At 43.1% G+C, this 16431-nt stretch overlaps 3 protein-coding genes across 3 annotated transcripts in view; all 3 read left to right on the top strand.

Moving 5' to 3' along the window:
- Positions 1 to 500: 500 nt before the first annotated feature.
- Positions 501 to 6760, top strand: lsg1 (large 60S subunit nuclear export GTPase 1). The gene is made up of 14 exons (XM_084473364.1): positions 501 to 709; positions 969 to 1095; positions 1225 to 1345; positions 1480 to 1566; positions 1893 to 1979; positions 2082 to 2142; positions 2423 to 2599; positions 2887 to 3246; positions 3671 to 3772; positions 3887 to 4030; positions 4427 to 4550; positions 4756 to 4835; positions 5092 to 5265; positions 5863 to 6760. Exons 1-14 carry the CDS (start codon positions 608 to 610, stop codon positions 6064 to 6066), a joined length of 1950 nt encoding a protein of 649 aa, XP_084329490.1. The 5' UTR covers positions 501 to 607; the 3' UTR covers positions 6067 to 6760.
- Positions 6761 to 7114: 354 nt separating this feature from the next.
- tmem44 (transmembrane protein 44) lies at positions 7115 to 11522 on the top strand (the record flags this gene model as incomplete). Its single annotated transcript, XM_084472858.1, has 10 exons — positions 7115 to 7273; positions 7344 to 7503; positions 7612 to 7698; positions 7920 to 8080; positions 8362 to 8448; positions 8766 to 8939; positions 9394 to 9531; positions 9840 to 9914; positions 10138 to 10287; positions 11370 to 11522. The coding sequence occupies 10 exons, from the start codon at positions 7115 to 7117 to the stop codon at positions 11520 to 11522; spliced, it is 1344 nt and encodes a 447-aa protein (XP_084328984.1).
- Positions 11523 to 13368: 1846 nt separating this feature from the next.
- atp13a3 (ATPase 13A3) overlaps positions 13369 to 16431 on the top strand; it is a 38299-nt gene continuing 35236 nt past the window's right edge. The window contains exon 1 of the mRNA XM_084472923.1: positions 13369 to 13548. The gene's annotated coding sequence lies outside the window, so the exon portion shown is untranslated. The remainder of the gene's footprint in view (positions 13549 to 16431) is intronic.

Here is a 16431-nt window from a genome sequence, read left to right as displayed (position 1 = left end):
ATTGCCAAAGCGGGAAAAATAAGGAGGTCAAAAGATAAAACATTAAATTCATTATATTCTGTTTGCATTGCACCTTGTCAATTGGATTTTCTTTTATTATATTAGATTTTATGCATGTATCCTTTAGGTGGTGTTGCTAAAATTATTCTGGTTGTGGATTCTGGTGTAATTGTAGTGGAGACATTTTATTTTAGAATTAAAAACCGACGACGAGCAATAAAGAGGAACTAATATTAAAACGAAACATGTTCTTCATGGCATGTTTAACAGCTGAACCGGCATTTGGACCGTACCATCCTTCATACGTTACTTTCTCTTAATTTTGAGTGAGAAGCGCATTACAAGTGCATTTTATTACAAATAATGTTATAAAAAATTACGTGTTTATACATGTTTTTGACCAAACTGGTCATCTTATTTATGTCCAAAGGAAATTACATTGTTTCAATTAAAGACATGACTACATAGTCTGTTCCATTTCACTTCCGGTTTTACGACAACAAGGTTTTTCCACATGTGGAGAGACTAACAGAAAATAACTTCTGTGTCAACCGAGGTTAGCTTGCTTTTCATAACAAAAACTACCTGGCTGAGGTTTATACACACTATGGGCAAAAAGAAGACGGGAGGGGGGCCTGGCGGACTCGGGAGGTGTTTGATCAAGGAGAGGCTTCAGGCCAATCGTGGACACAAGAAGAGCGACACCTGGGTACGCATCAAAGCGAAGGCTCGTTAAACGATTGTTTCATGGCAGCCTACAGGTTGCATTTACTACTCTTTGGTGCTTTCACGTGATGGAGCCATTAGTATTAAATGTAGCAATATATACAAAGTCTTCTCGCTTGAAGTATTGATTAATATCTTGATTAATTCAAGTTAAAGTCATCCCAAGCCCTGGTGTAAGTCATGTTATGCTATATGTGTGATGTGACATTCTAGTAATTCGTCTTCGTATTTTCTTCTGTCAGCTTCACACTAGTGAACTTAACGATGGCTATGACTGGGGTCGACTGAACCTGCAGTCAGTGACCGAACAGAGTTCCATGGATGACTTCCTCGCCACTGCTGAATTAGCAGGCACAGAGTTCATTGCTGGTAAGCTATGTTTACCTCTGTCTGCTAAAAGACACTCTCTCGCATCACAATGGCTAGTAAACAAAATACACTTTTCCAGCCATGTGTGTCTCCACGTTTTCCTGACGGTTGCAATGTTCGTTTTCACAGAAAAACTAAACATAAAGTTTGTACCGGCGGAAGCCAGGGCGGGCCTACTGACCTCAGAGGAAAGGGCCAGGTTGAAGAAGGTGCATGAAGAGAATAAGCAGCTCCTCCGCATCCCCCGCCGGTAAGCTGACAAGAGCAGCAGACCTCTTGCTCGGTGGCACCCCCTTGTTTTGACCCCCATGTGACTATATGAGTTTGATGATGCTATGCTGTGAGTCAAACCAATGATGACCGGTTTTGTGTTGCTGTCTCTAGTCCAAAATGGGATGAGAACACCAGCGCTGAGGTCCTTCAGCAGGCAGAGAGAGACAGCTTCCTGGAATGGAGAAGGGAACTCGCAAAGTACGTATTTAATTTGGTTGGATTTGTATTTCCAGTCATATTCTTGTATAATGTTATGTATTGGCTTTGAGATGGCCTGGACGATATTATTATTTATTTGTTGTAGATGCTATATCTCAGTCATTTCAGAAAAACGTAAATGGTGCAGTTGGGCATAAAAAAAGCAAAGTCAAACATTTCAATGCCCATTGCTATATACTACTACTACCACTACTAATAACTTTTCCTTCACATTATTTAACCTTCCTAATCTCAAATTCCATACAACTACACTTAACTAAGGCAAACAAAATGATAACAATTGTCCCAATTCATTGTGCTTTAAGGCTGGAAGAGGAGCAGAAGTTTATTCTCACTCCATTCGAGAGGAACCTGGACTTCTGGAGACAGCTGTGGAGAGTGATCGAGAGGAGGTAAAATGGCTGCACTCCACATTGGGGAACATTCTTAATTCCATTGCGTGATTTAAAAGTGTGTGACACCAAGGATAACATCATTCATGTGTGTTCCTACAGTGATGTTGTGGTCCAGATTGTTGATGGCAGAAATCCTCTACTGTTTCGTTGCCTTGATCTTGTAAGTGCGAACTGTCAATCTCAATCGATTTTGGGACAGATATCGAAATTAGGGAAAAGGTGGTTGAAAACGTGAGAGAGTTGAGGTCTTCCAAAAATACTATTACCCTACCATGACTAGAATCCAGCTACTTTATTGTCCCCAATTGAAAACATTTTAACCACCAGTTTTAGTAAAAATGCCACTCTTTAGTTTCTTGTCCAATGTATGTCCTACACTATTGCCCACAATCAAAGGAACCATTCAGAGAAACTCACGCTGCCTTCCTTGGTGCTTGTAGGAGGCGTACGTGAAGGAAGTGTCTGAGGAAAAAGTGAACATGATTCTGGTGAACAAGGCGGACCTGCTGACCCGGGAGCAGCGCCGGGTCTGGGCCAGGTACTTCCAGAAGCAAGGCATCAGGGCGGTGTTCTGGTCGGCGCTGGCAGAGGCGGACCGGCTGGAGGCACTGGAAAAGGTGGGTGAAAGAGTCAATGGTTAAAAGAAGGATTCATACTATTAGAATTTTAAAACTGTAAATACGTATTTCCAATTGATTTATATTTTTCTGTTCGCTTTTGTGTTGCGGAGACGTCAAGCAAACCTCTCACTCTAACACAGTCTCCTTTCTGTTGCGGCCTTTCATCACATGCCAAATCCACAATCGCTTTGAAAAGATACAAGAGGGAAGCTCTTGACTGTGGGGGATTTCATGTTTTCGTCCATTTCTTTTCATAACTTAACGTGAATCGAAATGTGTCACAGGGAATGGAGGTGGAGGAGACTGAAGATGCAGTGAGTGAACCAGAAGAAGAAGAAGAAGAGGAGGAGGTGGAGCAGCCTAGGGTTGCCAAGGAGAGTCAGCAACCAGAAGCTAAAGAGGAGGAGGATAGTATGGATGAAGACCCGCGGGAAAGGGTAACGCTAGCAGAAGAGGACTGGCAGACCTGCTCGGAAGGCGAAGATGACGTCGACGATGAAGAGGTGGGAGGGGCGGCTAGTCCGTCGAATAACGACACCTTCCGCAACTCCAGTCGTCTGCTGCACAAGGATGAGCTGCTGGCCATGTTCAAGATGGTTCACAACGGGAACCCGTGCAGAGAAGGACAAATCACTGTGGGCATGGTGAGTGCTGCAATGCTACAGTAGGCCTGTTACTGAAGGCTGTTAGGGTGGTGGTTAATGGTTTGCAGACATTGTGTTGTAGATGGAGAGACGATTGATGTGAGAGCGCTGCACATTATTCTCTTTTCTGTTTGTGTTAGTTAACTCTTCATGACATTTTTTGGATTCAAGATGTCTGTGTTTTTAGCATTGTATGAGTCTTTGGTGATGTGTTGTCAACTGTCCGGGTTTTGTGGGATTAAGCTTGTTTATCAAGTTTATTAACTTAAAAATACATTTCCAATGGAATAGCAGCTGAAATTGCCTCCGTGCATCAACTTAATCAAGTCGATGTACTGGAAACACAACATCATTATTTTTGAATGTCCCTGAGCCGTATGAAGAGGAGTGTTTGGGTTTATGTATCATTAAATGTGTTCAACAGGTTGGCTATCCCAACGTGGGAAAAAGTACAACCATCAACACCATCTTCAGGGACAAAAAGGTGTCCGTTTCGGCCACTCCCGGTCACACCAAGCACTTTCAGGTAAGCCATTCACTCCAGGAAAAACCCTTCTCCAGTCGTGAGATACAGCTTTGTCTGTTGATAGACCCTTGACCTCTGCTGTGTGTGTGTGTTTGTTTGTTTGTTTGTGTGTAGACTCTGTTTGTGGAGCCTGGCCTGTGCCTCTGTGACTGCCCGGGTCTGGTGATGCCCTCCTTCGTCTCCACCAAGGCTGAGATGATCTGCTGTGGCATCCTGCCCATCGATCAGATGAGGGACCACGTTCCTGCCATCTCTCTCATATCCTTCCAGCGCTCAACATTCTGTGGCAGTTAAAATGTGTGATGGCTCCCTGGCAAATTTGTAGTTTGTAATTTGCCTTAGCCAGGCTCACCCTTCACCTGGGCGTCTTTTTAAATGGTCATAATCATGACGATTCTTTATTTGTCTCCTATCAACTGAAACATAACAAACCTATCAATCTATCATGGGGAGCTGGAATCATTTTTAGTTGTAATTTCTGGCCACGCATTTTCAGACTAACATTGAGCTCTGGAGCTCTGTCACCGTCGGTGACCGCAGGTTCAGTGGACCCGACTCCTAGCCGTTCACCAGTGTGAAGCTGACGTATAAAAGACGAATAGGAAAAGGGTTGTTTCTACTTCGGTCTCCTACGGCCCTTAACCGAGTGCTCACGTGTGTCAAACCATCCCGCGCCACGTCATGGAGAGAACATACGGCATCAACATCATCCGGCCGAGGGAGGACCAGGACCCCGACCGCGCGCCCACCTCTGAGGAGATGCTCAGGGCTTACGGATGTAAGACCCCCCAGAGTGACCCATCCCCCTGAGTGACACCAACTAGAGAGTGTGGTTGTCGTCTGCTGTACACTGCAGCGCAAAATGCGACGATTCTAGATTTGTCCCTTCTGTGTTCATTCAAAAGTTGTTGTTTTTCTACGGAATGGAGACGAGCTCTTCAGTCCTAATGTAGCTCCAGGCTGACCGTCCTCCTGTCTTGCAGATATGAGAGGCTTCATGACGGCCCACGGACAGCCCGACGAGGCCAGATCGGCCCGATACGTTCTGAAGGATTATGTCAGCGTAAGATCCATGATACTGTTTTTATTAGAAATGTCAAAAAACGTTGAGGTTGTTTATCGTTACCACCTATATATAACTTGTGGTAATTTTTTTTTTAATACAATGTTTACACTTACTAATATTCTTGTTCTTGTTATCCCAAGTCATGTGGCCAAAATACCAGAGTGGAGGAACAGCATATAGTGTTCATGGCACCTCTACCCCCCGGCAGTGTTAATGACCACTTGTGTGTTGTTGTTGTGTGTTTTCCCCACAGGGCAAGCTCCTTTACTGCCACCCTCCGCCTCACATCCTGGCTGCAGACTTCCAGCCCCAGCACAGAACCTTCCTGCCCACGGACGGGGAGATCGACGAGTCCTCCAATCCCAGCTGCAGCCTGAATAAGATCAGGAGGATACCGAACCCTGTGGACAAGAACTTCTTCAATCAGGTATGGCTCGTGCTCATGGATCAGCCAAACAGGGCTTATTCATATAGCCCTTTTTATTGCAGAATAGAAACACAGAGACACTTGGGTAAACCCAAGTGTCATGTGAGGAGGTTTCTTGATAGATTTATTGAATTGTTTATCGTCATTTAAAATGTTAGCATAAAACTGGTGGCCATAACTAACAAGTGAAGACATTTGATGCAAATGATCCTCGCACGTTTATTCCTCCATCACCAAAATAATTCAACTCATGGAGCTGAATGGGACTGTAGAGAGAGGGGTTAGCTTCTCAGACACATAGTATAACTCCCTATGACATTATAAAGGGCTTCTAAGGTAACGACAAAACAACTATTGCTATTTTTATGGGATCCATTTCTGCCAAGTCCGTTCCACTAAATTCCACTCAAATCTATACACTGCACCTTTTTAAAAATAATGGATGGGTTACCCACTTCTTGAATAAAAAGAAGAAAACTTTCTGCGCTTTTTTTCTTTTACTTTTCATAATCCGAATTCAACGGTGCGAACACTGGAGCATTCACATCCTCACGCTCGCGCCTAACCTCCAAGCCAACCTCCTCTGTCTTCCTCCAGGAGAACGTGCGCGCCCTCACCAAGGGCGTCCAGAATGTCATGGGCTACAAGCTGGGCAGCGGCCCCGTGGCCCCGGGCCAGCCGGGCCACGTGGGCCCCGGCCAGGTGGGCCCCGAGGGCGTGGTCGGCAAACCCTGGAAGAAGCACGGCAACAGCAACAAGAAGGAGAAGGTCCGCAGACTCACCCGGCACCTGGAGGCCTGAGCCGGGGGGAGGCCCTGTGGAAGGGCCTGGTTCACCCAGAGGCCATCTTCAGTTCCCCCCCCCTCCCTCAACTAAGCTAGCGTTTAGCACAGAGTTGGAACCAATGATGGCCGCTATGTGAATAAGCCCATTGATAGACTGTTTAAAAATCCTCATGGATCATTTCCGATGGAATGGGATGACTGTATAGGAGCGTTAAGATGCAATTCCAAAGGAATTAACGCCAGCCTAGGTCAAAGGGGAGATGCCGGGTTCTTTGAGTGGTTAAAGGAGCAGTTGGCTAGAGGTTTGCGTAAATAGTACATTATATATAATGTACTGCCCTTGATGACTGATCCAAAATCGGAACCATCATTTTCATCTCGACAATTTCATAGCTTGTCTTTTCACCATTTTCTTGTGATCATTAAGAAAATAAAATGTCGATTTTTCTGATTACAACAAATGCTTGTATTATTCATGTAAAATAGTTAAGACATTGGTATAGAACTAATTATTTGGCAACTTCAACTGCAGACAGATATTTTAATGCATATTACCCAACTGAACCCCAGATTATTAATAAAATCAATAAATGGCTATATTGACAATATTAACCAAGTAATGTGCTGTATTGAAGGAACTGGCTGGGTTATATACAATTGCGTATGTAGGCCTACTACATCTGAAAATGAAATAAAATATATATTGTGTATTCTTGTGGTGCTGTTCTTTCCTCCGCTATGTCCTGTACAGTAGTCAATAGTCATGTTATTCTAAACTAATTTCGAGGAACAATTTCCGCAAGTGTTTTTTACGCCTTAATAAATAACAATTTATGCATAAAACTGTAATTGCAGTTTGAAAATGTAATCGTATAGGCCTATATGGGGTTTTATGAAAAAAAAAAAAAAAGTTGATGACACAGTTGCGCTCCTGAAAGAGACGACCTTTTCTGCGCCAGTCCCGAGGCAGATTGACAAGACTCCTGGCAGATTCGGAGCTCGATGTTGTCCTCGGGGCGGCACAACCGTGGATTTAACTACTTTTCGCTATTTTGTGACGCGAAATGAACGATATAACAGACAACCGCATTCATAACTTTCGTTCTTTATATCGGTTTTGCGTCGAGGCGATAACAACCTGCCTCTCATTGAACGCTGACAAAGTTTGCGTCCCCTTCGCACTCTTTGCGTTGTCTGCACTACTGTTATTTGCGTCAAATGTTGTGTAAGTCATTGCTTTTTTGTGTCTTTTCTTGAACATAGTTTGCAGTGGCAGTAGACACAACAATTGAGACAATTCTGATCTGTGGTTTCCTTTCTCAGACTAATCCATCAGCGATGCATCGTGAGGCAAGGGAACACTGGAGCAGTGGTGGTGGTCTCCATCTATTGCTTTTTCGGCAATCTGTGCAGCACTATTGGCGCTGTTCTCTCTCGACAGCTGGATATCCAGGTACATGTGATCGTTCATATTTAACTCCAGCCTAATAACTCGTTAGAAGTCATACAGCTTCCATCAGCACATCATCTGACTACTGTGAACCCCACTTTCTTCAGATAGTGTTTGGTGTCTTGACTATAGCTGTGGATTTTGTCAACATTGTATCCATCTTCCTCACGCTTTATATTTGCTGGAATTCAACACAAGGTAAGCCCCGGATCGCCAGCTCCTCCTAGTCTTTCTCATCTTTATGAGCCTTATGTTCTTGAATGTTACCGTAGCCCAACCGCATTTAAGCAAATCAGTCCCTGGTCATTTGACTGATCAGGAAAGTCATAGTGATAACAAAACGAATTTACATCAGTGTTCAGCTCATTCATTCTTAGCTACTCATCAATTTATTGTGTTTGTCATTTTTATGTCATCAGATAGGAGACTAAGGATTATCAGGAGACGACGAAGGCAGCAACTCCTGTGTATGTGTCTGGTGGCGGGACTGGGAGGTTATGCAACCAGTGAGAGCATCCCAGCATATAGGCCCTTCGCAGGAAGGAAACTACTTCATGCCTTTCTTCAAGTCAGTGTGTGTGTGTGTGTGTGTGTGTGTGTGTGTGTGTGTGTGTGTGTGTGTGTGTGTGTGTGTGTGTGTGTGTGTGTGTGTGTGTGTGTGTGTGTGTGTGTGTGTGTGTGTGTGAGAGAGAGAGACGTGTGTGAGACGTGTGTGACACCAGGAAATTATTTCTTCACTTTTGGAATGGTGTTTTTTATTTGTAATTGAAATTTGAGTATTTTTGTGACTCTTTTGGCTGGCCTCCATCATTGTTATTGTTGAAAACAATGTTAACCACAGAATGTGCTGTCCCTCCTCAGGATAACACACAGGTCTTGGGTTACACTCTGGGCATAATCTCTCTCGCCATAGCCTGCACCTCCAGATTCCCTGCCATCAACCGAGCAGTAAGGCACCGAGCTAACTTGATTCATTTTTATTTTGAATGTAGATTTGTTGTAGATGAAAGGGCAGACATATAAGGTACAGAACAGCATGAAATGGACATGGGAGCCACAGCAAGCAGCAAGACCCCAAACCAGCATAAAAAGGGGAGGACAAACAAACAAAAGAAAGGGTTAGAAGACAATGTTATTTTATTTGGTTCATAATGTTACACCTTATTACAGCCAAATTCAATGTTTCAACCTTAGCTTGAATAAAAATGAAAGGTTGGCCAACTTGTTATAGCATCCTTTCTGCTCCGTGTGTTCTCCTTCCTCAGTGCAGGAGGGAGAAGGTCACCCTGGCGGGTGGCGTCTCCGCTGTGCTGTGCTCGTCGACCGGCTTCCTCTACATCTCCGCCCTCCTGCTCTCTGACCCCGTGGTCCCTGGGCTCCTCCTCAGGGCAGCGCCCTGGCTGCTCTCTGCCCTCTGCGGCGCCACACTGGACCTGCTCGTATCCTCCCCGTGGGCTTAGACCTGTGGCCCTTTTACTATTCCTGTTTGGACTGTTAATCTTTAGGCTGGCAATCTCAAAGATCTGCATAGATTTTCGTCGGAATAAATGTCGCCGAATGCGACTTTCATGCTATCATTCAAATCGCAAGCTTCGCTCATTAAGTGATGTGTTTGTCATTGCCCTGCCATGGTTGATCTGTGAGAGAGACTAGCTCTTCAACTCAATTGTGTGTGTGTGTGTGATTTTTATAGTGTGTAGTAGTAGTAAACAAAATTTGTCTTTTAATGTTTATGGCTGCTTCAAAACGATTGCCATTGACACGTGATTGATATGACGATCTAACACCATTGCATAATGTAGATTTGTTTGAAGGGTTTACCTGTCGTTGATTTCCCACCTCTACTTGCTTTCCATGTTTCTGAGTTGTTGACCATTAACCTTGAGCTGTTAGGTTCTGGTCATATTCTGGTGCAGAAAAGGAGCCAGACGGCAACCTGAGAGGATCTCACTAGAAACACAGAGCCTTCTAGAGTTTCCACTCTTTCATAGGAAACATGGCAACCAACTGAAAAAACACAGAAAACAAGAAGCAAGTTCCTATTTTTGCTTTTGTCTCTTATCCTATTTATTCATACCTTTATTATCTTTTTAAATTTGTTTTTAATTAATATTGTTGTATTATTTTCCCAGAATGTCTCTTAATAATTCATAAGAGGTCAGTCTTGTTCGTCTTGTTTGAGACTAGAGACGCCAGGCCTGAGAGCACAGATAAAGGTCTAAATATAGGTCTAAAACAAGCAATGACTTGTTGTGTTGCAGTTCATGAACATGTTATTTCTCTTCATGTTCCTGTGATCTTTCTCTCCATTTTCTTCTCGGTTTGGATCTCTTTGATAGAAGAACAACGCCAAGACAGCAAAGACCTCAGAAATCGGCCACTATATGGACGTCAGTGTTCAACCGGCAGGGAAAGTACGTAAAATGTGTTGTCCTTTTTTTAATAATTTGAATACTTTACTCTTGGCCATTTATTAATTTATCCAAATCAACTTACATTCAGCAACATTCAACATGTCATTAAGCAGCAGGTAGGGAGCCAGGCTTTTTGCTCTTGTATCTTGTTGACTTTGGGAATCAAACCGAGTAGCTTGGTGCCTTTCTCTTTGTGTAGACCCCACATTGTGTGTGTTTGTAGGTATGCCGAGAGGAGTGGATGCTATCTGGGAGAGATAACTTGGCGACTGGGACTACGAGAGGCGTGCAGCTGGTCCAGGTGGTGGGTCTGAGCTCCGCCTGCTCCTCCTGCTCCTCCTATGACTCCTCGTCCTACAGCTCCGACCTGGAGGTGAGTGGATCCCTCCGAATCTCTTTATGTATTTACATATTGATAGCTAATTATTTGGATTCACCGACTCACTCTAGCTACCAGGGAACCGTCAGGGAACAGTCAGGGAACCTACAACAACCAGTCTCAAACCAACAAATTCAAGTATTTGGTTTGATTTACCCCTAGTGTGCTAATAACATAACATATTAGATATGTAATGGGTACTGAAGGTGAAAGTTAACAACAAAAATAGGATTCAATGACTATATTGGATATTAGATGTTGTGTGACGAGATTTGCAGTATCCATAGTTGCCCACTAGATGGTGGTATAATGTTGAAAGCAACAGCTAAGCAACTTACAGTTGTTGGAACTTGTATAACTCCTTGTAATTTGGATTTGGATGGATTTTCACATGGTTGTCTGAGAAGCTGCTTAACACTGGTTTGACCTCTCATTTCTGAAAGGCATCATAGTCACATTCTAAAATAACGCAAGGTGTTATCCCATATAGTGGCAGTTTCAGTATATGTTTGATCACAACACATTAAAACATATACAGCCAGCTGGGGACACGGGACAACACTAGAGGCTTTTTAAAAGCTTCCATTTGAATTTCTTGCCTTATAAAACCTTATTGTAGAACATCTTTTTAGAGAAGCATAGTGTTGCACAAGGGCTGTGTCATTTCCGGAATGCTGTGGGGTCTTTTAGATTCTAATGAATCAGAGGATCTAAGACTTCCTCCACGTGCCATTGTGTGGACCTTAGCTTAATAGACACGTTTATTCAAAAGAAATGGCAGTGAAGTTAGATACATGCATGTCAGCAAGGAGCAAGTAGGGCTTAGGTATCTTGCTCTGGGATGCCTACTATTCCGTTGGCTTTGGGGATCAGACCCAGTACCTTTCAGCTGGAAGTGATGAAGTACCATAGCTACTATACTATCTTGGCAACTAACTACTACTATCTTGAGCATGTAATGTAATGTAATGTACATGATGTGTACGTTGAAAGAATATACCGGCCCATATCATGTGATGGCCAAAACACTGCTCATGCCTCTAAATTAATAGATGGCTGCCTTTTATATGTTTCAGTGGGACTTTCAGGAGGCCAGAAGCTGTTGGAGTGAACCACCATGGAGAACAGAGAAGAGGGATGAGTTCCTGCAGGATTGGCCCAAGAACCCTCCACCGTTTGGCGGGAGCCAAACCTGCAGCGTATCTGACTTCACAGAGATGCCTCTGTGAAGTGGAGGATGGGGAAACGCCGTTACCCTGAAACGCTGTATCAAGTGCCATCACGTCATAGGCCGGTTATGTGAATAGATAATGTAATAAATAAATGAAGTGACAAACATACCGTGTGTGTGTGTGTGTGTGTGTGTGTGTGTGTGTGTGTGTGTGTGTGTGTGTGTGTGTGTGTGTGTGTGTGTGTGTGTGTGTGTGTGTGTGTGTGTGTGTGTGTGTGTGTGTGTGTGTGTGTGTGTGAGAGAGAGAAGAGAGCCAGAATGGCTGCTGGTGATTGTGGCGGTGACTACGTTCGCTGTACCCACTGTTCAGATGTCAGGCCATGTACACCGGCCTCTCCCCCATTACGGCTATGCCACACGGCTCAATGTTCGGAAGGAAGACATCCAAATGTCCTTATCAGTCCGCTGTGGCCTCAGACCCACCCCCCACACACACGAACACTGCCCTCTCCCATTCTGCTTGAAGAGGTTTTTTAGGTCACATCCTGCATTCTGTTAGTCATCAGTATTTATCAGGTCTAGACGAGGCGACAGGTCTCTCCGCCAAGAGCCTGCCAAGGCGATAAACAGTAATCTAATGGGGACCCGACGTCACCCCCTACTCTCTGCCTTCCGCATACATCGCATGTTGTCCTGTTTTATGAGTAATGGGTAGAAATTGCACCGGGGTACTTTTATTTTTTATGTTTCGATAGTGGGACAATACACCGCTTGAGGTGAAATGTCAAGCCGGTCCCCTTCATTCCTTTTACTTAATCATCAACTTGTCAATCTGATGAAAAATGGTGTTGAACCCAGGACTTGCTTGTAGAGATAAACTGAATATGGGTTTGAATTGTGGTTCAAAGGGACAGTCTTGAGTCACATGATAAGGATTAAACGTGTTCAATGTGGACATCAGTTTCTAACGAATGAAACTGCCTAATGATGCTTTTCTGCGTTATCATCAGTAAGTGGGTAATACAATCGGCAACTGTGAATCAAGTCCCAAAATTGTGTACACTCACATATTATTAAGGGTGAAGTCTTCAGTTTGCTCAAGACTATTATATCTGCAAAACAACAGTGTTGCTGAATGACGAGGATCTTTGTTGTCAGTGATAAATAACAAGCTAGAACCGTACTGTGTCTGGACAGGGGGGGTCCGGCTAGACACTGGTTTAATCCCTATCCCCTAGTTCAGTCTCCAAACACAAGGAAAACAAACTCTCCCATCCCATATTAACAGGTGGAATTCTGTTTACACAAGTGACAGAGAGCAAGGATTAGGACATCTGAAGCCGCTGGGGAGAATAGGCCTTTTGTGTTTATCTTGTCGCCTTGCTTACGTCAGAGGAGAATCACATAGGCCTTGTTTGATGCATTGTAACACGCTGACCATACCATGCAGGGAATTTTTCTCATCTCAGGTTGAATGAGCAGAGAAGGGATGCCTCTCTGTTCATTTTTCACTAAATTATACAATAAGGCTCCATAACAGAGATCAAAACAGAACCAATATCAATGTAAAATCAATTGACAATTGCTATATATCTATATAAAATAGGTTGAGCCAATGTGTGTGTATATATGGTATTTAATGTATTATTATTAGTGTTTTAGTATTTTTTTTTGTTATTTTTAAATATATATATATTTTTTATCTTCATATTGCCATTGCATTGCAGCCTTACGTGGGAACCTTGCATGGAAGGTAAAGGACTCAAGCGGATAATGTATAACAGAATCCATGCATTGGAGTAGCGGTGTGGATTCGCTGCGGACTACACGATTCTGATGTCACATCCTCCTACTTCCTCTCGTGAGCCAGTTCAAGGCAGTTCAGCCCTCCACGACTCAGACGCGTTGTAGCGAGCTGTCTGTCAACGTCGAGCGCCTTCCCCCCTCTTCATTTTTGTGTGAGAGAAGAGAACGTTTGGGTTGTATATTTTTCCCCTCTTCAACGACGCCTCGCTTCAGATAACACCTGCTTTCGTCTCACCATGATTTTCAGCTGATCTTCAAAGTGTCCGGGTGGTTCTGGGGTAAGTGAATACAGGGGATGTCCATCAGCCATGTGTAGCATAGAGCCACACACACATACACGCACAGACACACACTCACTCGCTATCTGACAGATAGCTATCAGTGTGGCCAATTCATTCAGTAAAATAAAACATCCGTTAGCAATTTGTCCGACTGGGGACTTGGTATGTACTGACTAGAGATAACGTGCATGTGAATGTGTTTGCAGCCGCTGCCCTTTTTTTTAAACATTAAAGCCTGGCTCACGTTAGCTAACTGTTAGTCAAGCCGCAATAACATGTCATTATGAATGTCTGGTGGTAGAAACACTTCACCTGCTGACATGCATGTGGGCTGGGAGGCAGGGTTGTCTTGCCTTTATTTCCCTGTCTGCCACTAGCATCAGATCTGTCAGCCTCCCTTGGTTTCTCGATGATGTGATCGAGCTGTGTTGTGGTGTGTTTATAGTACTTGGTACACGTTTGGTTATTAGAACGCGATCTGTAGTTGATATGGCTTCATTCTGTTATCTGTGAATGTGCTTGTCACATTAAACACAGTTGTACACACAGTAGATGTAGCTCAAAACATCAAGGAATTGACCAACATACATGTGGATGCTTAACTGAGAGTATTTTCTACCTACCTTGTTGGCGTACTTTAAGTTAAGTCTATAAGTTGACATTTTTATAACCTCTCAGTGGCTCTCACTCACAAACACAGCATGGTGTATGTATCAACATTTCTTCGTAAGTTTTTTCTTACTTGTTAATCTGGTCTTTTGTCATTGGAATATTTGGTAAAAAAACAACAACAACATTAGATAACTTCTCCAATAAAACCTTTTATTGTTTGTCAGAAAATCTTCTTGGCCTCCAATTGCATGGAGGGATGATGACTGAAAGGGAAATCCACTTATAATACAATGTTTTTTTTGTACGGATTTGTCAATAGTTCGTGTGTGTAGTCCTCGGGTGTTTTTTTTAAGGTTTACGCTAATAATGAAACCTTTCAAAATGAAAGTCAAATAAAGATGTCATTAAGCATTTTGCAAACAGTCTCAACAACAACTGTTACTTGAATGATGCTAGAATTATGTTAGCTTTTTGGCTGCACAAGTCAAAAGCTTCTCCGGTTCTCTAGAAACCCCTTGTGCCCTATTAAGATGAGATAGGAAAGACTTCTTAGTGTCTGTGTCTGTTTCTTGCCGTTTTTTTGATCACAGGCATCTTGGAATTAAGTCTCTTAATAACAGATTAGCCTGGCTGGCCTGAGACCCACCATCTGTGTTTTGTTTTCGTTGGCTGAACGACCAGGCATTTGTCTTTTATCTTTTGACTATTGCTTTTCTTTAATACTCGTGTGTATGTGTGTGTGTGGTAGGCCAGATTGATAACTAAATGGCCGTATATAATAATATTCTATAATATTCTCTTGAATATTCTTGTATCTACTCATACAATATTTTTTTGAGTAAGAAAGCAATGGCCACTGTGTGTAAGGACACTGTGTTTAAGGTCATGCTGGTTAGGAGTGTAAAATCATCAACTGCCATGCTGCCGCAGGCATATCTCAGATTAAGTTAAAGGCTCAGCTAAACCAAGTGAGTCAAGTGGTCGGTTGACTGTTTGTATCGCTGTTGTTGGTATGTATGATTTTTTTCAGGACTATGCAACTGCCTCAGGGGTGAACAAATGAGTGGGCGTGTGTAAGTCTAGGACTAAGGGTCCCTATTTCCTATTTGAAGAGACAATAAAATGTCTTTCAGGTACATAATCACGATAATAACACATTTCCCTCTTAACCTCTGAACTTTTGCCCCCTCAGCAGGGTGAGAAAGAGCCAAACTCTTGGTGTTGCCACATTTTTAAACCTGATTTACTAAAGTTAAAGTGCAGGTGCCTCCATTTCCCAGTCGATTGAGCGAGAGCCCTTAAGGCCTCTCACAGACAACCTCAAAGACCAGCAGTCTGTGATGGAGAGCCTGAGATGGTTGATCAGGCTGGCATGAGGAGATATCCAGACATGGAGAAGGTCCCCCATATCTACCTGCCAACACGGTTCTTGTGCCCCTGCCCCCCCCCCCCCCCCCCCACCAGTTGGGCGGGCCAAACCCATATCGCCACATATTTTATTACAGACCCTTGCTTAAATGTCACAGTAACAGCAAGAATGAATGGCTTTAATTTGTTTAGAGAGAATGCCACAATGCTCCCCACTAAGCACCCTTATGTGGCATCGAAATATTTTGTCCTGCAGAAGACGCATGTTTCATTTCTTCAGTTGGGGAAAGGAGGATAGGGATGGGGGGCTGGCACTGGTTAATACTTTTGTGAAACAAAAAATATAAATGTAGATTATAAATATATTGTGTATTTATTTTTATATGATAATACCTATATTATATTCAATTGGATATATTTGAACATGCTGTTTATCCTGAATGCTTAGTTGTATGTGGTAACGTCAGGTAACAAACTGTAAGTGTCCAGGGAAGGTGAATTGACCTTGAAGTCACACCCTCTGCCATTACCATGACGAACTTGGACAAACAAACCAGACTCAATAACAAAAACATATGGAAAAATGCTAGCTGACAGTATATCAAAGCAGGTTTTGGAGAAGTTTTGGGCAAAAAAATATTTAATTTCTTCCAGGATCAATCAAAAGGGACTACATTACGCTATGGAGGGGTGTGGAAATGAACCTCTCGGTTCACTCCACTTCGGGATGTGGTCAACTGGATTGGAGAGTGAGACGAGGGCAATATCAAAAAAAGTGAAGTTTTATTCACTTCCCAAATTTAAGACCGAACCATAAATAAACAAAAGAAATTCCTTGGTTACAAAATATAAATGAATTGTTCAAAAATAAAAACTGTTTGCAATTTTCTAGCCTAGGCA

This window comes from Micromesistius poutassou (assembly GCF_964030765.1).
Source record: "Micromesistius poutassou genome assembly, chromosome: 9".
NCBI classification, from domain to species: Eukaryota; Metazoa; Chordata; class Actinopteri; order Gadiformes; family Gadidae; genus Micromesistius; species Micromesistius poutassou.
The sequence above is the reverse complement of the archived record's forward strand: the minus strand, read 5'-3'. Positions and strand labels throughout refer to the sequence as shown.